At 34.5% G+C, this 22,658-nt stretch overlaps 2 protein-coding genes across 5 annotated transcripts in view; one reads left to right on the top strand and one right to left on the bottom strand.

Moving 5' to 3' along the window:
* Positions 1-2,423: 2,423 nt before the first annotated feature.
* Positions 2,424-7,086, top strand: LOC135673856 (catalase isozyme 2). The gene is made up of 8 exons (XM_065183237.1): positions 2,424-2,583; positions 3,040-3,136; positions 4,519-4,796; positions 5,224-6,000; positions 6,073-6,162; positions 6,442-6,509; positions 6,595-6,688; positions 6,797-7,086. The coding sequence occupies exons 1-8, from the start codon at positions 2,569-2,571 to the stop codon at positions 6,854-6,856; spliced, it is 1,479 nt and encodes a 492-aa protein (XP_065039309.1). The 5' UTR covers positions 2,424-2,568; the 3' UTR covers positions 6,857-7,086.
* Positions 7,087-11,225: 4,139 nt separating this feature from the next.
* Positions 11,226-22,658, bottom strand: part of LOC135673854 (uncharacterized) — a 40,385-nt gene continuing 28,952 nt past the window's right edge. The window contains exons 9-24 of one of the 4 annotated variants that reach the window (XM_065183232.1): positions 22,163-22,477; positions 21,853-22,071; positions 21,646-21,735; positions 21,496-21,559; positions 18,994-19,106; positions 17,571-17,817; positions 17,300-17,445; positions 17,088-17,212; positions 16,689-16,812; positions 16,548-16,606; positions 15,675-15,768; positions 15,415-15,601; positions 15,239-15,337; positions 15,011-15,138; positions 13,472-13,531; positions 11,226-11,601 (exon numbers count right to left, since the gene is read on the bottom strand). In XM_065183232.1, the coding sequence (XP_065039304.1) occupies positions 11,500-11,601; positions 13,472-13,531; positions 15,011-15,138; positions 15,239-15,337; positions 15,415-15,601; positions 15,675-15,768; positions 16,548-16,606; positions 16,689-16,812; positions 17,088-17,212; positions 17,300-17,445; positions 17,571-17,817; positions 18,994-19,106; positions 21,496-21,559; positions 21,646-21,735; positions 21,853-22,071; positions 22,163-22,477 (2,172 nt within the window). In that variant the 3' untranslated portion in view covers positions 11,226-11,499. The remainder of the gene's footprint in view (positions 11,602-13,471; positions 13,532-15,010; positions 15,139-15,238; positions 15,338-15,414; positions 15,602-15,674; positions 15,769-16,547; positions 16,607-16,688; positions 16,813-17,087; positions 17,213-17,299; positions 17,446-17,570; positions 17,818-18,993; positions 19,107-21,495; positions 21,560-21,645; positions 21,736-21,852; positions 22,072-22,162; positions 22,478-22,658) is intronic. The other 3 variants (XM_065183233.1, XM_065183234.1, XM_065183235.1) reach the window with 3 other exon arrangements.

Genomic DNA, 22,658 nt, shown 5'->3' with positions numbered 1-22,658 from the left:
AATAAGATTACTTATTTTTCTAGCAGCTCATATGAAATGAAAAATTTTACAAATGAATGTCAAATCGGTATTTCTTAATAGAATTTTTAAAAAAAAAGGTATATGTTCAACTACCCTCTGGTTTTATTATTCATGAATAAGAAGACAAATGTTACAAATTAAAGGGAGATCTTTATGGGGTTAAACAAGCCCTGTAAGCATGAAATTCTCGAATAGATGCTTATTGTATCCAAACAAGTTTTTTTAAATGTCAATATGAATATGCTCTCTATAAGAAATTTAATATCTTGTTTATATGCCTATATATATATTATTTAACTTTTATAAGCAATAGTTGTTCCATGATTAAATATTTTAATTACTTTATGAAGAAGGAGTTTGAGATGATCGACTTGATCCTAATGACTTATTTCTTTATATTCAAGTTATACAAGATAATGAAGAAATTTTTTATCTCACAAGAAAATTATACAAAGGATATTCTAAAGAAATTTTTCATTGAAGATTATCACCCTACATATACATCTATAGAATATGGCACCATGTTAACCAAGGAAGATGAAGGTAAATACATTAATTCAATTTATTATAAAAGCTTAGTTGGAAGTTTAAGGTATTTGACATGCGGTTGATATATTATTTGGAGTTAGTTTAATAAGTAGATATATGGAAGCTCCTAAGATATCTCATTTAAATATCGTTAAAAGAATTTTATGATATACTAAAGAGATAATTGAGTATAAAATATACTATTCATCATGGAGCTTATTTGATATAATGATAATAATTGGACGGGAAAGAGGAAGAGTATAACTAGATTTGTATTTTATTTTTGTGAAACTATATTCACATTGTCTTCAAAAAAATAATATATCATTGCTCTATCAAATTGTGAAGTAAAATATATAGTAGCATCTTTTTATGTTTGTTATATTACATAGCTAAGAAGATTATTCGAGGAACTTTATATGTTATAGGAGAGGTCAACCAAGATTTATGTTGATAACAAATCTTATTGTCTTAACCAAGAATCCAGTCTACCATGAAAGATTGAAGCATATTAATACAAGATTTTATTTTATAAGAGATCATGTCAAAAATAAAAAAAGTAGAACTACTTCACAAATGAATAAGTGGTCGATATATTTATAAAATCTCTTAAATTTAAAATATTTTAACAACTTCAAAAGAAACTTGGTATGTTAAATGAAATAAGTTTGAAAAAATTATTAGAATTAAACTTATTAAAGTATTATAAAGAGATTCATAAGAAAAACATAAGAAGTTCATTACAGGAGAAACACATTAAAAAAAACCTGGTTCTTAGAAGATTTTTTGAAAAAGAATGATTTATTTTGAATATAATTAATATAATATATCGAAGACTATACAACCCTCATGAAAAAAGATTTTATTTTTATCCTATCTCTTTTTCTTATTTAGTTATGAAAAAGAAAAAAAACGTGGGAAAATGACAACCAGCTACTATAATCAATCATGCAGCAATCTCTGGTTAACTCATCCATTCATACCCAAGATGCAAAATGAACAGAGTGAGAAAGGAGAATGCGATTTTATGGAAATAAAAGAACAAAGAATTCATGGAACACTTAATTCTGTGGCTATCAGTCGCTATTAAGTGTTTATGAAGCTTTATTATAGGAGACATAGTCTTTGATGCGACGAACATTTCACATGGTGAAACTAAATATATCAAACGCTTAAGATTGTTTCAGTAGAAGCGAGAAGATTTTTTTTTTTTTTTCTTTCTTTCTTTTTCGTTGATTTCTTGAAGTATTAATGGCGTCCACAACTCTTCAAGCTAACCTTGTTGTGGTTTACCATTTCGGAAAGTGTTGTCTTCTTCCCTCTACGCACGTCGTCCACACTGCCCCCATCCCTCCATCGTTGGCTCCAAATCCCTCGAATCTGCTCCACAAACCGACGTGCCCTTTAACGAAGAGCACACAATCAATCCAAGGGTTAACGAGACACTTGGAATGCAACGCGTCAGACACTCACCGGTGGCACAGAGATGGTCGTAGAAATGCCCTAAAGAGATAAGACTCCACCGGTGACTCCTGTTCATACAAAATACGCACAGATTAGTAGGGAAAATGTTGAGGTGGATACCTCATCCTTCAAGCCTTTTGTGGCTCTTGAGCTGCCTGCCCTCTTACAGCCAACATTACGGCATCTATCATTGATGGTTTGTTTAGCTCTCGATCTAACGATTAGAGTAGAAGAAACGGGCGATATGTTTGCTCACAAGTGATCAATCCTGCACGCGACATATAAGAACAGTCCAAGAAGAAACCAAGGCCCGTAACTTGCTTTGTGGTATGTATCTCATGTTCCAAGAAGCGAACACAGTACACGCAATCTTTTCCCGTCAAGTGGGGACGCGTGTCGACAAGTAGGGCCACATATATACATGCCAACCGGTGGCCTATATATGCATGCCTTTCCCCAGCACCGGCGAAGGTAGTCGTGTGGCCTACGCTTTCACCCGTCTCGTTGGTCTAATAATCTGATACAGAGCGAGAGAGAGCGATCGAGTGTTCTCGCATGGATCCCTACAAGGTGCGTTTTTCTTTCTGTCCGTCGATGACGAAAGATTGGATGTTGAACGGGTTTCTTTTCATCGCCCTCTTGTTTTGCTTCTTGTTGATGGATTGTTTGGTTTTGCATTCCTTTTGCTTCTCAAGCCGATTCCTCTGATAATACTCTCAATTTTCTTGATTTGCGGGCGCGATTCCGGAGTTATCCTGCCCTTTATTCGATGCTGATGACGCTGAGGTTTCGACCCTTCACCTGATTTCTACTCTTGTTTCGTGATTCCTTTTGTTCAAGATTGGATTTTGCGCTTTATGCCATAGAAAATTTTGGTTCCTTTTTCTTGTCGCCAAGTTGTTTCTTTTGCCCTCGTCTCTGTTGTTTGTTCTAAAATTTTGCTTGTGTTTTTGTCCTGTTTGATTCGATTGACATTTGGATGGTTCTGTCGTGCCCCACTCGTAATCGGCGTTTCATATGCTGCAGTTCCGCCCCTCGAGCAACTACAACTCGCCCTTCTGGACCACCAACTCTGGGGCACCCGTTTGGAACAACAACGCCTCTCTCACCGTCGGATCCCGAGGTAATTGAAGACTTCTTTTTCTTGCCTGATTGATTGCATTTGTTGCCTCCGTTATCCTTCCACTCTATCTGGTTGGTCTCTGTTCCACTTGTTTGTCAAGTTCGAAGACATGGTGTTTCCGAAATTTGTTAGTCGATGAAGAAACTTCATGCAGTGATGGATTTGTGGTTATCACCAATGGAAAAATATGTTATTTGTTTCTGAACAGTCCACCAGTCTTGGAAATGCAAGGGACCTTAGTATAGGATGTCATAATTGCAATTCTAACAATCAGCTGATTGTTCATGTTTCTCGGAGTAATATTTTTTTTTTTTTTGTAGAGCTAATAATCCTTTGACAAATATTTCTGTTGCCAGTCATATTTCATGTTTTGAAATTTGGAAAATTATTTTATATCAGTAATATTAGGAACTTTTATTTCCACAAATAAACATGATCATCTGCGAAAAGCCTATCTCTAATATTACGTTATCATTGTTTGTGGCATCCAAGCAATAATAAAACTAATTCAAAACTCATAGCAACCAAGGATTGAATTTGTGTGAATATATTATTCTATTTATTAATTACATATTAACTGATTATTTTCCGTTTAGATAAATGCCATCTATTGCATGCAAGGATTTCTATAATTCTCTTTTATTCTTTATATTTATTAAAATTCATATGGCATACTGCATATAAAATATGAATCTGTTTGTTTAGTTTTAATAAGTATATCAGTTTTATGGATGAGGTTATTGACTATAGCTCGATGATATCTTGGTTATGTAAAATCCCCCAAAAAAAGGAGCAAATTATACACTGTTTCACATGGACATGAAGAAAATTTTGATGTCTAATGGAATGAGGGAGAAAATTACCCAACTCTTTTTTAAATAAAATTAGGATATTTAGATATCCACTGTTAAGAAGGTTTACTGATGCGCTTAACCTGTAGGACATCCTGACACTGTAGGCAGTGTAGTTTATTTCAACATTATGTGACTTGAATGCATCATCAGCTCATGACTGACCGACAAGATCAATGCTTATCTGAACAATTCTTAAGGCTCGCAATATGTTAAGCTTGACGTAAGTTATTTCACAATAAATTTAATATGACGGCAAGGTCGCTCTGTAATAATAAGTAGCCTGCAGCAATTATGTAGTGGTTAGTGGTGCCAATCGAATCTAATGGAGTCTGGTGCTTGGAATGGTTGTGGAATCCCAAGTAAAATTTTTAGCGGATTAGCTGATGTCTAGATATGTACTGTTTACAATTGTTTGCTTTCTGCACACATAGTAGTAGCAAGATTTTTATTGTCACAAATCAGTCTCAAAATACAGTGATTGCTGGTAATACTTGACTCAACTGTGTGTGTCGTCTTCTTGTTGAAAAGGACCTATTCTCCTCGAAGACTATCATCTCGTGGAAAAGATTGCTCAGTTTGACCGAGAGCGCATTCCGGAACGTGTTGTCCATGCCAGAGGAGCTAGCGCCAAAGGCTTCTTTGAGGTCACTCACGATGTCTCTCGCCTAACGTGTGCTGATTTCCTTCGTGCTCCAGGGGTGCAGACCCCAGTCATCGTTCGCTTTTCAACTGTCATTCATGAGCGTGGGAGTCCTGAAACATTGAGAGATCCCCGAGGTTTTGCAGTGAAATTCTACACTAGAGAGGTAAACCCGACCAGTATGCCTCTAATCATTTTTTGTTATCAGTTTTCGACAGTGAATAAACCAATTTTCCTTGGCATGTTAGTTAAATTTTATATACTCATCTGCTGCTCCATTTTTTCAAGGCATTCATAGGTGGTATGAGAATTGACTCTTTAAAGATCCAGACCCTTTTTTGTTCTTAATATGATTACTGATTGGCACTCTTTGTTGTTCGATTGCCAGCTGACTTAAGATGATTCTAGTTTGGCAGTAGCAGTGTTATTATTCATTGTTCTTTAACCAGTAATTTATGCAAAAAAGCATTAACATGCAATATTGAAGTAACAAACCAGGCATTCATATCAGACTGCGGACTCGTAGGATGAATCTATGCAGAAGTTAGAATCTATGCTAATGCTTTTACTATTGTAAATTTACTTTGCTCCAGGGTAACTTCGATATGGTGGGAAACAATTTCCCAGTGTTTTTTGTCCGTGATGGGATGAAGTTCCCTGACATGGTCCATGCTCTCAAACCCAACCCCAAGTCCCACATTCAGGAGAACTGGAGGATCCTTGACTTCTTCTCGCACCACCCGGAGAGCTTGCACATGTTCACTTTTCTCTTTGATGACATTGGTGTTCCTTTGAACTACCGTCACATGGATGGCTCTGGCGTCCATACTTTCACGCTCATCAGCAGGGAAGGGAAAGCTACCTACGTTAAGTTCCACTGGAGACCTACATGTGGAGTCAAGAGTTTGCTGGAGGAAGAGGCTGTGATTGTAGGAGGCAATAACCACAGCCATGCCACCCAGGATCTCTATGACTCCATCGCTGCTGGGAACTATCCAGAGTGGAAGCTATTCATCCAGACCATGGACCCTGATCACGAGGATAGGTTCGATTTTGACCCACTTGATGTCACCAAGACATGGCCGGAAGACATCTTTCCTCTTCAGCCGGTTGGGCGCATGGTCCTGAATAAGAACATCGACAACTTCTTCGGAGAAAACGAGCAGCTTGCCTTCTGCCCCGCACTTGTGGTTCCTGGAGTCTATTACTCGGATGATAAGCTTCTTCAGACCAGAATCTTCTCCTACTCTGATACCCAGAGGCACCGTCTCGGACCCAACTATCTGATGCTTCCGGTGAATGCTCCCAAGTGTGCTCATCACAACAACCACTATGATGGGTTCATGAACTTCATGCACAGGGACGAAGAGGTAGTGTCATATTGCTCCAACCTTCATCTCTGACTTTTGGGACATTCATTAACATATATCTGTTTCTTTCAGGTGGATTACTTCCCATCAAGGTACGATCCCGTTCGTCATGCCGAGAGGTTCCCAATTCCAACCCGTGTTCTTACCGGCAAACGCGAGAAAGTGAGTCTCTTTGATCTAGACCTCGTGCTTCTGTAATAATAGCAACTAGTTTTTGTGGTGTAAGCATCGTTATGAATTCTACTATATCTGTGAGTTGCATCTCTCTCTAGAGAATCAACACTTGGCAATTATTTGTTTTGGTTGTATGATATTAGTGTATCATAAGAATCTGTTACTTCAGTGGAACATTGTGTAGTGAGTCAGTAGTGTGATCCTAATCATCTATCTAGGTTCCGATGGAGCTTAAGATCTAATGTTCTTTGTGCTTGGTGAATTCAGTGCATGATTAGCAAGGAGAACAACTTCAAGCAGCCTGGAGAGAGATACCGGTCTTTCTCTCCTGACAGGTCTGTCCCCCAGACTCCAGTTTTGCAGGATGCATATAGTATGCACTGGATTTTTACGTGAGTGGAATTCCAATGTTCATGGCAGGCAAGAGCGCTTCATCCGCAGATGGGTGGAGGCTCTATCTGACCCCAAGGTCACCCATGAGATACGCAGTATCTGGATCTCTTATTGGTCTCAGGTCAGATTAGCTTCCCACTCTGTGTTCTTTTCTTGTCGAGACCTACTTTTTGTTCTTCTTCTTCTTCTTCTTCATGCTAACATCCTCGTTATTCCCTGTGGAGTACAGTGTGACAAGTCTCTTAGTCAGAAGCTGGCAACTCGTCTCAGTGTTAAACCAAGCATGTAAAACTGGTTTCTTATGGTCAAAGATGAGAGAGAGAGAGAGAGAGAGAGAGAGAGAGCTGTGATGGATCCATAAGAGACCGGTAATTATGCCATATTACATATCAAATGCATCTGGATACGTTATGCAAACTTTTGTATGAATAATATGTATAAGAAGTTTTCCCAAAAACTGACGATTGTATCATACTAAGTACATTTGAATACATTATGGAAGTTGATGTTGTAATTCTATGTCATGTATTTGTTGATGTTGTCTTTACTTTTAATTTTTTTTCTTAATAATAGTTTGCAAACTGCTTTTGACTTAAAAAAAAAAAGAAGATTATTGAATTAATTTTTTACTTTGGTTTGATCGGGTCGAGTCGAATCTTAAAAGGCATATTTAATTGGCCTGTGGATCGTTTGGCATAACAACAAGCTCATTATTAGCATAACAACAAGCTCAATTGAAATAAGATTTGGCTACCAATTAATTCTCTGGTTGAATGTTAAAGTTGGGGTTTGATCGGGACTTGTCCTTTCCTTCGGCCTCTCTGAGAGAGTGAGTGAGGGGTGGAGGAGGCAAATAAACCCGTTGCTTTTGGTTTGTACTCTTCTTACAAGGACGAACGAAGCAAGCGGTCATTCGATCTTGGGACGAACCAAGCAAGGTAAACAAGTCCCCACGTCCATAAGCCCGCCCTGTTCGACCTCATCTCATCTCTCCGGGTTTCTTTCTCACCCACTCGATCGCTTGCTTTATCGTAACACTTGGTCATGAGAGGGGAGGCATTTAAATATAAGGCCACAACGTCCACCAAGGGCAGGTAAGGTACAGGTGAGCCACTCTTGTGAATGGGCCTGCCTTGTAAGTTCCTTGGGTCTCTCTGGGAGACGATAAACCCACCCTATTTTAGTTTGTACTCTTCTTACAAGGACGAACGAAGTAGCCATGCAACATTTTGCCTGCGACCATCAATGGATGCAATGAATAGTGTTGTGTCCCACGTATCGATGACGTGTTAAATACGACAATGCAATGTGCATTAGTAAAAATATATCAACAAGTATCCAAGACATTGACGAATATATTATAATTTAATTAAAATCGGATCCCGTTAAAACTCAAGATAGTTCAATTAAACTGATATAAAATATTAGATCCGTTGACCCATATATATATATATATATATATATATATATATATATATATATATATATATAGGTGTATCTAAAATAGGCTCGAGTAAAGGGTCAATTTTTTTAAGTAATCTAATCTAATCTTCTTAATAAGTTTTTATTAATGATATTAAATCTATCTAGTTTTATAATTTTTTTATCTTATAGGATAGTTATGTCATATGTATGTAAAAGTTTAGTAATCAAATCTTATATAGAAGCATCATATCCCTCTAAGATATATCAATCATATTTTAAGTATGAGATAACCAAAGAAATAAGCACATTGTCATAATCCCGGTGATAATTATTTTTAAAGTATTAGCTTTATTAAGATGATAATTATTTATGAAGTAAAATACTACTTGAAATATGATATAAGTAATTTTACATTAAATAGTAAAATATATTCATAACTCTTAGGGTCAATAGATAGATTAAAATTTTAAAAAATAATGATAATAACCTCATGATAGGTGACCCTAGTGGACTCGATGTCCCATTATCCTAGGAAAAGAAAACTTTGATCCTTTTTAAGTGATACCTAAGATGTCATAAATTATGTTATCTTTGATAGGTATATAATATCCTAAAATATAAATAGATAATTTATCATTTTTATTTATATATAAATTATTATAAAATATTCTAACTAATCTAGGGTAGATAAGTTCACTAATTTGAATAATAGGAAGGACATTTAAGTTAGTGAATCATTGAATAGTCTCCGATTCACCTAAATCTTCTAGGTCCATATATTTTTCTTTCTGAATAATCTCAAATTCAAACTAAATTTTATGACATGTTCAAAGGAATTAAATAGGATGGTGTTATAGGTTTCATCTACTTTTCTCTTCTAGGTGTCATGAGGACTATAATATTTATTGTAAAAATAAGAATAAGAGATTTAGAGATTACCCTTGTAGTCTTAGTCTTACTAAGTTAAGACCTTTATCTTAATGACCAAAAAGAGTGACTAAGTTCTTAACTTGATTCTTAACCTTATAAAAGGAGTAAAAGTCCTCGGCTTTGTGTGAGTAAAGAGTAAGAAGATAACTTAATGAGAAACTAGGAAGAAGAAGGAGAAAGAGGGTTGTGGAGGAGGTTTAGAGGGAGGAAGAAGAGGGTTAGGAGATAGAGAAACCAATTGGGGTGAGATAGAGGAGAGGAGGAGAGGGGTTTAAGGTGGTTCTACTCTAGTCCTAAAGTTATAGGGCATGGTAATGGATCACCGGGGGTAGTACCACTAGCTTGGTGATGCTATTACTATTGGACAAAATGTTTTGGTGGTACTAAGCCTATGGTGCTATCGTTGAGCCTCAAATTTTTTTTTTAACCTATGTCCAAAGTGATCTCAAGAATCATTTATATAGGTTTAATATATATAATTATCTTATAATAAAATCAAATTATTCCTCATGATTTAGTAAAAATGTTCATGTTTTGTATCAATAAATTCTAAAGATATATCATGATTACTTATATGATCCATAATGAAATGACGTCTAATATCAATATGTTTAGTTCGAGAATGTTAAATAGAATTCCTTGATAAATAAATTACACTAGTATTGTCACACTTTATAGAGATATTTTTTAAACAAAGTTTATAATATTCTAAAATATTCTTCATCCAAATTACATACACATAATATGCATTTGACATAGAAAATTTAGCTTCAGCTTTAGAGTGCAGTAGAGTTTTGCTTTTTGGATGACTAAGAAATAAGTTTCAAAATATATGAAATTGACTAGTTTCAAAAGTACATTTTCTATCTATTCTATATCTTACAAAGTTAGCATCAACATAAACAATGAAATTAAAATTTTTAGATTTAGGATATCATAATCTCATATTATTTTTTATAAATATCTAAAATATAAATTTACTGTTTTATAATAATATTATTTAGGATTAGATTGAAATATTACACAAAGTCTAATATAAAATATTATATCAGTTATAATAAGGTATAATAAAACTACCTACCATATATCTATAAGTCTTTTCATCAAAGCATTCTCCTTCAATGTCCATATCTAATTTAGTAGAGATACTCATCCGTATATGATAAGCTTAGTATTGTCTATGTAAAATCATTTTAATATATCAAAAGTATATTTGGTTTGACTAATGAAAATTTTATCATTTAGTTGCTTAATTTATAATCCTAAGAAAAATATCAATTCGCTTATCAAGCTTATTTCAAATTATTGAATCATATTCTTAGCAAATAATTCACATAAAGATTTGATACAAAATAATATCACCAATATGAATTTAAATAATAAAAAATTATTAATAAAAATTTTTATAAATAATGTGATGTCGACCTTACCTTTTGAAAAGTTATTTTATATAGGAAAAGAACTAAATCTCTCTTGCTAAGCCCTAAGAGCTTTCTTTAACTCATAGAGAGCTTTAAATAAATCATAAATATAATTAAAAAAAATATTTTTAAATCTGGGTGGTTGTTCAATATAAACTATTTTAGATTAAGAAAAATACTTGTGATATCTATTTAAAATAATTTAAAAATTTTAAATTATGCATAGATAAAGAGCATCTTTGTAACTTCAACTCTAGTCGCTCGCATAAGAATATTCTACTTGGCATGTGATACTTGCACGGTATCGATGGTGGGCAGTGTGTGCTATGGTTATGGTAGGCATGTCATATTCTACTTGACATGGGATCGATTGTTTCGTGCGTGACACGTCACAACTATAGAAAGGCGGTTCTGTTGGAGTTTTGGCTAGTTGATATCGTGATCGGTAGTCGTTTCATATCTGGATGTGTTTGAGGTGGAATGAATGGGTGCACTTAAATGTGTTCTGAGAACGGGGTTTCTGAGGTATAGTGGTGAGTGATTACGAGTGCAGCAGCTGCACATCCAACGGTTATGCATCATCATCTATGTTTAAATTTCGTGTGGGTTGATCATGGAGTCGAGTTAGTCACTGGTAAATCTCACAGCAGAGACAGCTGACACAAAAAAGATTGTTCGCAACTATTAACTTGTGAAGAATTACTCAATAATAAGCATTTGCAGGCGTGAATTTTTCTTATCGAGCAATGTGTAGGAATAGAAATTGCCTACACAATGCCGCCATCTAATCTGCAGCACACTTTGACTAAGTGGTGGATCCCACATCACACTTGTTGAGTTGCTAATTCCATCTTTGCTCACTCTGGGTGGGTTCCGTATTCCTTTCCGATCAAACTCCTTTTTGTTTATATCATGATCCAAGATACAAATGCTACCTCAGAAAGAGAGAGTAGAGTCAGCACAAATCATAACCATGACCCCTACTACGCTAAACGAAATCACACACGCAAAGAACCTACACACAACAAAGCACAAATCATAACCATGACCCCTACTACGCTAAACGAAATCACACACGCAAAGAACCTACACACAACAATAACAATAGGTTCTACACACATACACAAGTGGGAACTTAATGCGACGTCTGTCTCTCCTACGTACTCTTGCTGCCCTGTGTGGATTGTAGCAGTTCTTTTGCCAAGGATGAAAATGTCTGAGCTGTATTCTGCATCTCCGATGTCCGCAATCCAATGGCCTGCAATAATCAGCCACAACAACATACAGATTTATGACCATGGAACAATTTCTAAGCAGGTAGGTAGGTAATGCTTTTCCATAGCGGGAACAACCAAAAAGATTCGCACCAAGATTTTGCCAAGACACATAGTAGCATTTGTCCTCTTAATGCATCAGAAGAAAGTAGTCAATGTATTTTGTCAAAAGCAATGGAACAGGAAAAGATGGTGAGAATGAGATTCTTCTTATGAAAAGATAGTGTGGTTCATTTGTAGGCTTAATTTATTGTCAAAGCAAAGCCCTCAATTTCAATGAATATATATTTTCAAGTCAGAATGGCCAAAATTGATGTTTGCTAATGTAACATTCAACTCCCTATATTTCATCTTACTTTGTTTTACCAATAAACTCTATGATCCTACTTATATACTTATAAATACTAATTGAATTTTTGGGTATCAACTTAACCCAAGGAAATTCAATTTCGCAAATTGAACCTATATCAGTCCATCCTCAGATTGGTATGGGTCAGATACACACGGGCATACATATGGCTGTATGTACCATGGCACTAAAAAAGATAGAAAAATCTGCAAATAAATACTAATTTAGGATTCTGTCTCACTTATTCTTGGCAAATATTATCAATATTGATAACAATAAACTGATTTCAATCAAGAAAACAATAAAATACCAATCCATTTTGATCTAGCTGAGATCCATATGGATCTAAGCATAGATCCGCATGAATCTAGGTTAGATCCGTTTCATATGATAATAATAAAGTGATTTCAATCTAGAAAAAAATAAATACTAGATCCATTCATATGGATCTATCTAGGCTAACATAAGACTGGTTATATTCAGATCTAGTGTAGATCCACAATGATCAACCCTTGTTCCTTATGGATCTGTCTTAGATCTACAAGAAATTCAGAAGAGATGTAAGAGAAATACTCCTCCCTTGATGTTCTGGAATTATTTAAAAGGGTTGAGAGAACTTTAGAAGGGAATGAGAGTGAGTGAGTGTACGACCGTGAAGGGAATCTAGAAAAAAAATATATTCACTTTCGATTCACTTTCTAACTTGTTCCTCAGTTCTCCAGTTCACTTAAAAACTTTTGCACCACATTTTTAAATTTTAGTTAACAATACAACACAATCCTAGGCAGTAGAAGTGTACAAGGCTTGCCTACAAATTCAATAGAACAAAAAAAACACGAAAAGGCTAGAATTTACTTTAGAACTGTTAGACCATTTAAATCATCTGATGGTAAACAGTAGAACGAAGCACAGTAATGAACATCATTATATGATTGTATATCTTTTATTATAATATCTTTTCTTAGCTTCTATGATACTAGAAATGCAACTTATCATTGATTTGCATTGATCCTTGACTAATCATTTACGAGTACCTCGTCCAATGATTTAAATCTCACCCGATATATGTTTTAGCAACCTATCATACCAATATGATACCAGCATACCAGACAGATAAATGAGTGTACCTGCATCACCTAGTGTCATTCAATAGAAATGATGGATAAATGAATGTAGCCGCATCTAGCTATATATTTTGATACCAGTAATTGGTTGAATCAGTATCTTTTGTTCTGTATCAACCATGAGATTTGCAAACTTGACCTCATCAAAATTGAACATACATTCTAAAGAGACAACAATAAAAAGTGGGACTTGAGAAAGGTATTTATGATATGTAATATCAGAAATCATATCAAGATTTTCATGGAAGAAAAAAAGAAAGAAGAGAAATCTAAATCTCCATTGCTTTCTTGTTAGCTTTTCTTCCAAGGCTGACTTCATTGTTATCAATCCAATAAAGTTGACAAGGGAAAATGACACTCAAATTTGGGACAAGTTAATACCTTCAGCTTTATGACATTCTCCCTCAATTTGCTCTCTGCCATCTTTACAGTATTTGACTCCTGTATCAAGGCAATGCATCATAAACTGTGAATGCTACAAAGCTATGAAAAGAAAATAATAGTTTCCAACACAAATGCTAGAGCTTCCTCAAAATAAAAGGTGTACAAGCTACGAAAATATCAGGAAAAAGAGTGGGCTCATTTAATGGCTAAAAATAAACAAGCATATCAAATTCAATAACTAAGATAACACAAATAAAACAATAAGAAAAGTAGAAAACTATTCTGGGGCATCAGATTTTGAGCACACACGAACATATTACAAAGTAGAAAGAAAGTGGAAGTTATTGACAAGCACCCTGAAGTGATGTTTAAATCTGTCTGATATCAATTTCAATATATCAACATATACCACCCAATATCACTGAATAAACAAAAATTAAAAAGAAATTGTGTTATAACGAAAGTTGAACTGTATATTTGATACCATAACTGGGTCAGACTGTTACTTTATTAATCTTTGCCCTAAAGAAAACTAACAGAATCACATAAAAGTTGACAATGATAACGATGATGACAATGACAATGAAGACAGGATGACAACAACAAAGAGAATCAATCATTGGGGTGGACAAAACAAAGAGAATCATAATAGATGATTTAGTGGAAAGACCTATTTGTGATTATCTGGGTATGTAAATCTAGTATAAAGAACAAGTTGATGCATTAGGTAAAGTAAGTTTCATAAGCCGACAATAACGCTTCAAACAGTATCAAAACTTCAGACTAAGCTATACCAGTTGCTGATTCTCTATTTACTGTTTCTATACAAGACACTGTTTTTGCCTAGCGTGAGCGGAACTCTACTTGAAGACCAACAACACTTTGAGCAAAAGCGTAAGGAAAAAGAGACTCATAATCTCTACCAACGTCAAGCGTCAAGCCAATTTGCTTCCTTTACTCCAAAGCTAATAGCTGATTCACAGGGGATTAATTCTCTCGGGCGAACAACTGACTCAATAATTTGATCAATTCTCTTCTTTCGATTGCTTTCACACCAGATTGAGAGTTTAAGGGAAGGAAGTACACTAACCGTAACCATAAGTACGGTTATGGTTATTAACCGTAACCGTAAGTACACTAAGACAAAGAATATTAAAAGCTACTATGATATTGATATTAGGTGTTAGAGCAGCAAACAAACTGAATTGGAAGATATGTACTGGCCTTGCATCTAAAATACTGCAGCTTTTGAAACCTTGAGCAACATAAAGGAGAAAAAATAAAAAAAATAAAGACCCAGTTGAAATTGGTTCAAATTTCTGACATGTTCTTAATTCAGGAATAGGTCAAGATGGCAAGGTATGTTGATGATCTTATTTAGAAGCATATAAAAAAAAATTATGGCAAAACTTATAGATGTGTTACTAACATTATAGGAAGGTAAAACCAAACAGGAAGTTTGAAGCAATTGAAATGTAAGTTCTAAATTTTAATTGTCAAAGTTTTGCAGTGGGAGTGCGGATGAATTTTACTCACGTCATTTGTTGCATATCCATACTTTTGCTTGATCTTATCAACCGCACTAATATCCTTCTCCTCCTCGTGCTTATCTTTTCTTGAGTTCATCTTTTCTTCTATATTCAACTTCAATTTTCCTACAGTTCCTATCCGAGCAAAATTTGAAAACTAAATTGTCAAGTTGAAATTACAAAATTGTCCCAAAAGAATCACTCATAATTAATAAAGTGAACATTTTGTACTGACCTTTGAGAGCATGGAGTTTCTTTCCTAACTTCTGCTTGTCCAAAACAGCCAAGTTCAAACCTTTGTGTTTTTCTTTGGTATCTTCAAGGTCAATATCATCTTCATGGGTAGAAAAGACATGTTTCTATGTAAGCATGCTAAAACATAATAAGGTGAATAGAAATTATGGCAATTACCTATGTCCAGCTCAACATCTTCATTATTTACAACTGAGCTACACCTTGTCTCATCAGAATGTAAGAAATTAACTGTTGAAAATAAAGCTGAGAGTTCTTCAGAAATACTTGAATCATCAGCATCATTTTCTTTGCCATGTTTTGTTTTGTTTCCTTTCAGATCTTTGACAACCATGCCAAATATTCCCTGGATAACATGATCTTTCTCATATAATGTAAACTCTATAGCCAACAAGATAAGTGGCACTTCAATATTTTACCTTTTTCCTCTCTTTTTGGGGATTCTTCATGCAAGAAGTCCCTTCTTGTGGGGCAAGACCCTCCATGTAAACATTGGTAATATACTCTAAATGCCTGATAATAACTAAAACAAAATTAGGTGGGTTCCCAAAGAAAGCTTGTAGAACCACAAATTTATTTTATTTGTAACACAGTTGAGTACTTGACTAATAAGATTCTTTCCCTATATAGAGAAGTCTCAAAAAGTTGCCTTATTACAAATGTGTTCGGTACTAGAAATACTGCAGGGTTGGTCTTTCCACCTACATGAAACCTTTTGGGTTAAGGGTAGGCCTTTCTTGTTCAAAGTTATAGCACAGACTAGTACCAGTTTTCATAGCATTGGCTACATATTGAGAATGGGAAACTTTCTTCTAACCTTATTAAAACATTTGTTGATATCAATTCCATGCAAACAAAAAACTTATCGAATGCTACTAATAATATATGGGAACACACTCGATGTACGAGTTTCCTGCCAATGTGGGGCTCTGGAATGGATGAATATATGCAATATTACCACTAGAAGTAGAGAAGTTGTTTCCATGATTCAAACTCTAATCATAAAGGAGTAACCATGCTGTTGTACTAAGGCTTGCCCTCATCGAAAGTTATTACTAATATGCATATGGACTTTAGTTTTAAAAGAAATTCTAAATATTAATATCCACAAGAGTATTATTACATCAAAGAAAGTATTTTTGAAAGAAAAAAGCAATGTAGTCAAGTTATAAGCAGCAGGAAAATAGAACACCTGAAACATAATAACTAAATCATCTTCATCAACAGCAAATGAAATAAGTTAAACTGTGTCCTCAGACAGATTGTCTAAATGTTTAATTTCAATAATGTACCTGTAGATTTCCCTATGAGATAAAACTGAAATAAAGAGCAATGCTTGATCTCCATTGACCTAAGCCACATGCAAAAACCTCAGCAACTTCCAGGAAAATGTTAATGAGTTAAACATCAAATTAAATAACAATTGTTCTCACCAGAAGAATTTCTCCTTCAGAGGAAACACAGAATATACTATTTGCATTTGGGGGTGATTTCAATGTTGGATAGGTTAATCCTCTCAGGGAAACCTCATTTAAGACAGCTAAATCTAGAAGGGATCTGAAATTTGACAATTTCAAATATCAGGTAAATGTGCTTAGACTGTTAGTTCAAACGAAGCAGATTGACCTAACCGAATGACAAGCAAAGTTCAAATTTAAACCTGCTACATTAATTTTTCTGCATCTGCCACCAACAAAATCAACTCACTAATTCTTATAAAGAAACAACATTTCCTAATCAGCAGATGGACATATCTATACACAAAGCTATAATTGGATTCATTATCAAATCAAAAGAAAAACTATAACATATTCTACAGAAGATAGGATCACCTTATCTCCATCTTGCCACAGGAAAACACAAGTGCTAGTCCGACATCCAATGAAGAGCCATGGATAATTGATGCATAATAACAGCTGCCATCTAGCCTTTTCTTACTGTAAACCTTCTTAATCCCCTAAGATGATAAAAACCAAAGGGAAGTTAGTCTTTTCTTGTACTTGCTCAAGGAACTGGAAGGGAAAAATATGTGAAATACCATCACCTGTAATACATGACTTAAAGCATACAGACGTATGGCATTTTCAGAGCAAATCAATACTAGTGGTTGCTTCTGCATTAACTGTTTTGAATAACTTTGTTTGCTTGTATCCACACAGTCTGAGGTGCATACTCCATTTGGTGATGCATCTGTTTCATTTAAAGACTTGAGACAGCTATATATTATGTCATCCTGATGGCTTTTCACATTTTATAAGTGACCATTTAAGAAAAAAAAGGATTACATTGACAAATATCTTCTGACTAAGGCATACCCAATATATGCATCAACAAAGCTTTACAGGTTTTCTTAGTCTTGACTGGATTAGCACTCAATGCATGCCCTGAATCCTCTTCAAGAGCCAAAACTGATGAATCCTCCATCCCTACCAACAATATGCTGTTCTCTGAGCCATTTTGGCCATGATTCACAAATTGCAAAGACATGATACCACTATAAACTTGGCCAGGTATTTGCTTTTGATATAAGATGGTGGTCCCTTCCATCTGGATTACTGATACCTGGAAGACAACATTTTCTTTGACATGCAAATATATAACATGATGCAGAAATAGAAAGGGACATAACTCCAAACATCCATGCAATTTTAGTTCTGTTCCTATGCGGTATGGCATGAATGAAGCTGAACTTTCTTGTGTGCAAGTGATACTCACATACCAATATAAAGATAAAATATTGAGACAATAAATATAGTTATATCATGTTAGTAAGCAAAGCAATCCTCCACTATAATTTTTGGTGCAACAGGAAAACATTTTTAGATATTAAAATGAGAAATGCTTTAAGGTAAACTTTACAGAAAACCTAATTTTGTTTCTTCATGACCCTATATGCAATGACAACAGAGTCTCTGTATAAAGAATAATCTAGTTCATTGTAAACTAGGATATATCCGGTGCACGAGACTCCCAGGCTCCCAGTGCAGGGTCTAGGGAGTAGGGAGGGTCAATATTGTTGTTCTACCCCTGCAGTTTATACCTTTTTTTCTCAATAAAAAAATGAGACTTGTTAAGTTCCTCATAAATATCGAAGTCAACTTCATAAAAATATCAAAACTACACATTCTTTATGTGAGTTTCTTATGTACACTGTATAACCACATATGTTTTATTTATAATATAATCACTCCATTATCAATATTTGTATGTCAGCCCAGTGAGTACCTCACAAATTCAAAAAGAAATTTGTAAATTATGCAACCATAGATGAAAAGGATATTCATTAGAGATATTGACTTCCTCCTTCTATCCCGATATATAGTTACTTTGGTACTTGTATCTCTTTACACTTCCAATATATTAGACTTGAGATCCACAAGCATGGAAATAGAATATCCTGATGGGTCATCAAATCCACTTTCTACAAAATTTTCTGATTATTAAGTCCTTGAAAAGAATACTTAATAGCATAACTCCAGTAGACAGTCAAGATATCCTAATAGATTTTAATCACTATTGATAGAGATGAAAGTTCAGTTAAACAATAGTTTGCATTAACTTTTCTAACTAGTGCAAGCTATGCATGATTCTGATCTTCTAATTTAGTCATCCAGGTAAGAAATTGAACTAAAAATTAGCAAACTAGTTTAAAGTGATATTAAAAAACAAATGAAAACAACTAACTAAAAGATAAGAGGAATCTCAATTTCAATAGTTCAATAGTCCAGGAGTACTTACATATCCTTTGTCTGTTCCCACAGCAAGAAGTTTAGAATCCATATTCATACTGATGGACATTATTGCTCCCTTGAGGTTGACATTATGAACTGTGTAGTTGTCACCTTGCTTTGCTGATTTTTCATTCAAAACATGTGCAAAGATTAAAGATGTTTCCAAATAGTCTACAGAAGAAATATCCAACTTCTAACAGAAGATTTTACTTCGTTAAATAGTTCATTCCAAACTCTGAAGCAAATCAATCAAAGCTAAAGTCCAGAAAATTGCTTGACATCCATTGACTAACAAGCATCCCTTACTAAATGCACAAGGTACTAATATAAGGCTAACAAACCTAGAAAGCTCCAGGACTTGGTGTGAAATTCTAAATTTGATGACAAAAAAGTTCACAATTTTTACTATTCTAAATTTTCTTTACTATTTTATTGTATCATTTTTTAACCAGAATAATTACTTCTAGTATAATTATCCTTATGGCATTGTTGCATTGTATTAAGAGGGTCAAATCTTATTGAAATGTTAGATCTATCAGTGTCTGGCTTTGTCCTTAATTTGAAGAAAAAAGGAGCACTTGTTTACAAGGTTTATGCATGTGCCTTGAAACAAGTAAACTGCAAGATGCTGTAAATTTGGCTTTGGTCTAGTTTGATGGAGGCAACATGAAGCTGGCATGGTCCAATACTGGCTTAACCACTATAAGTGTCTTTACAAGAATTGTCATGTGTACTTTTAAATTGTGTTGCTTCGTTCCTTAGGGTCAAGGTAAAAAAAGGAAGAGAGAAATTGTCTTATAAGAAATAACAACAAATAGGAATACTTCTTGGTTGTCATATTGAATAAGATACAATTGTGTTTGACAATCATAAAAAGAACAAAGTAACATGTATTTGCACAGTAAGTCAGGTATGGGATGAAATAAGCAAGAAATGTAATTTTGCCCACAGATGGTGTTTACCAGTCCGCCGCAGAGTGGCATGAGGACCAGCATTCAGGCGGTTCATGTGGAATACAGGGCTTACTGCTAGGTAAGCCCTGTGAACCAAGCGTAAGGCCTGTTTAGGCACAGTAATAGGCCTAGACTGGGTGGTAAGCCCAGATCCTTTTTCATTTTTAAAATTTTAAAAATTAAAGAATGAACTTCATCAGTGGTTGAAAATCCCATTACCAGAAATACTGAAATAAGCCAAGTAATATTAAATTCTACATGAATAAGATACTGAAGATCAACCAAAGAGTAGATACCTTGTATAAGTGGTGATTAAGAGATCATATCCACCTTGATAAGCCAACACAATTAATATTAAGCTTTGCGTAATTTAGAATTTGAGATGATGTAGATCAGCCACGAGCTAACCAATACTTCTAAACTGATGCGACGTCGCCTTTATAATATTATATATATATATATATATACCGAGCGGTATATAGTTTCGTACCGTACCGAGTGAACATTGAAACTCTGGTACGGTACAAAATTGCATACCTTGTATATATATATATATATATATATATATATATATAGGCGACGTCGCTGAAAAAGGTGACGTCACATCGCCTCGACGATGTTGCCCGGGGAAGGAAAAAAAAAAAATTATATATATATATATATATTTAAAGGCGACGTCGCCTTTTATAAAAATATTTTATATATAAATTTTTTTTTATATATAAATATTATATATATATATAAATCTTTTATATATAAAAAATATTTTAAAAAATATTTTATATATAAAAACAAGGAGACGTCGCTTTGCTTGGGGAGAAGAGAGAGGCGACATTGCCGAATTATATATATATATATATATACTGAGCAGTATACTGAATGATATACTGCTCGGTATACTGCATCGTACCATACCGAGCGAATGTCGAAACACCTTAACGATACGATATTTCAAACCTTGGATTAAACCACTAAAGAAGGAAAGCCAAAAGATTTTCTTTCATGCAACATCATCAAGATCCAAGAGAATTACATGTCTAATAACATATGTTTAGTCAGCCTTACATGTCTAATAACATATGTCTAATAATGCATGTCCCTAAATGCTCAAATGAAGATATATTGGCTTTTTGGAACTCATTATATAGCCTCTTAACAAGGCAAACCATGATTATGAAGAGAGAAATGAATGGCAAGTGTGTATATCCATTAATTAATGCATATTGAAACAAAATAACTCTATAGGTTATATTTTTTACTGGATCAAACCAAACACCTATATGTTTCTAATCTAGATTTATATTTATTAAATCCTCGCTTGAGTCTGTCTATTGCCACACTTTGCTAGAGGTTAGATGATATAATGTGGCTGTATCACTAATTCCAGAATATTAATCTGCAAACTTTTAAACATCTTAAGTTTCATTAAGTTTCTCCTAATGTGAGTAAATGAACACCATAATTACATGTATCCACTTGAGGATTTTAAATCTCAATCTCATATGATGGAAAAGGTAATTGGCTAATAAATTTTCAATAGATAATTAAAGTATTACCTTGCAGAAATGAAAAAATGCTTTCTGAGGTTTCCTGAAATTTTTTGAAGATGAAAATGCGAATCTGCAAAACCAACAAGCTTAATGCATAAACAAAGTATCAGATTCATCATACAGTTTATTTTATTTTTATCAATGCAAGCAGCTTACTGATCCACTTTGGTCGCCAGATACAAGGATGTGTGAAGAAACATCAAAATGCAATGATGTAACTGGAGCAGTTGATGAACTTTCATTAAACTGACATAAAAATGTAAATCAGAAAAGACTGTCAAATTGATCAACAAAAGTTCTCCAGGATCTAATACATATCCATATTCTGTAACAACTCAGATACATACTCTAATATAAAAATACCTGCTGCTCTATTGACAAAAGTGGAAACAAAAGGGGGCATGATGCATCCCAAAAGTTGATAGCTCCATCAACATGCCCGGTAACCAAAAGGTTTTTTGCCTTCAAAAAACCGCTAAAGTGTGCAGAACTTCGACGACTTCCATCTTTTTCCTTCATATTAATTGAGAAGAGAGAGGAGTATTTGTTGGGTAACAATATATGGTCCTGCATAGCAACAGACTGTTGCAACAATCAAAAGATATTTATGATGGCATATTAATAGAACAGAGAAATATAATCATTGAGGTGTACCTAATAACATATAACATACCTCTTCCACAGGACTTGATGGGCCTATGTACAGTTTGGCAGCAGTGATTCTAGAGTCACCAAATGGCAGTGTCACCATAAACTGCTTTGGAAGAGTTGGGGGTGATTTTGATTGACAGTGCAACAAATACTGTTCAATTGCTGAATCATCATAGAGACATAAGCGGCCTGATCTAAGCAAGAGAACCAGAGTATTCTGTTTGTTTTTGCTTTGGTTGCTGAAGCATGAAACAATTTCCATTCCTAAACAAGGTTCAGTCAATGGAAGCACCAACTTGATTGTTCTAGTTTGAGTGCTCTCATTAATAATAATGACCTGTACTTAGTTAAACAAAGAAAAAACATATTTGAGAGACCTTTTATGCTATTCAAATTTCACCTGTAAAAAGAATCCTTAGCCAGAAGAAAAAAACAACAAAATTAGTTTAATAGGGAAAATGATTGGGTGCGCATCCTGGAGCTTACTGACGAACAATTGTAGAAAAACTTTAAGGTTC

Source organism: Musa acuminata, chromosome BXJ1-5 (genome assembly GCF_036884655.1).
Source record: "Musa acuminata AAA Group cultivar baxijiao chromosome BXJ1-5, Cavendish_Baxijiao_AAA, whole genome shotgun sequence".
In the NCBI taxonomy this organism is placed as follows: Eukaryota; Viridiplantae; Streptophyta; class Magnoliopsida; order Zingiberales; family Musaceae; genus Musa; species Musa acuminata.
The sequence above is the reverse complement of the archived record's forward strand: the minus strand, read 5'-3'. Positions and strand labels throughout refer to the sequence as shown.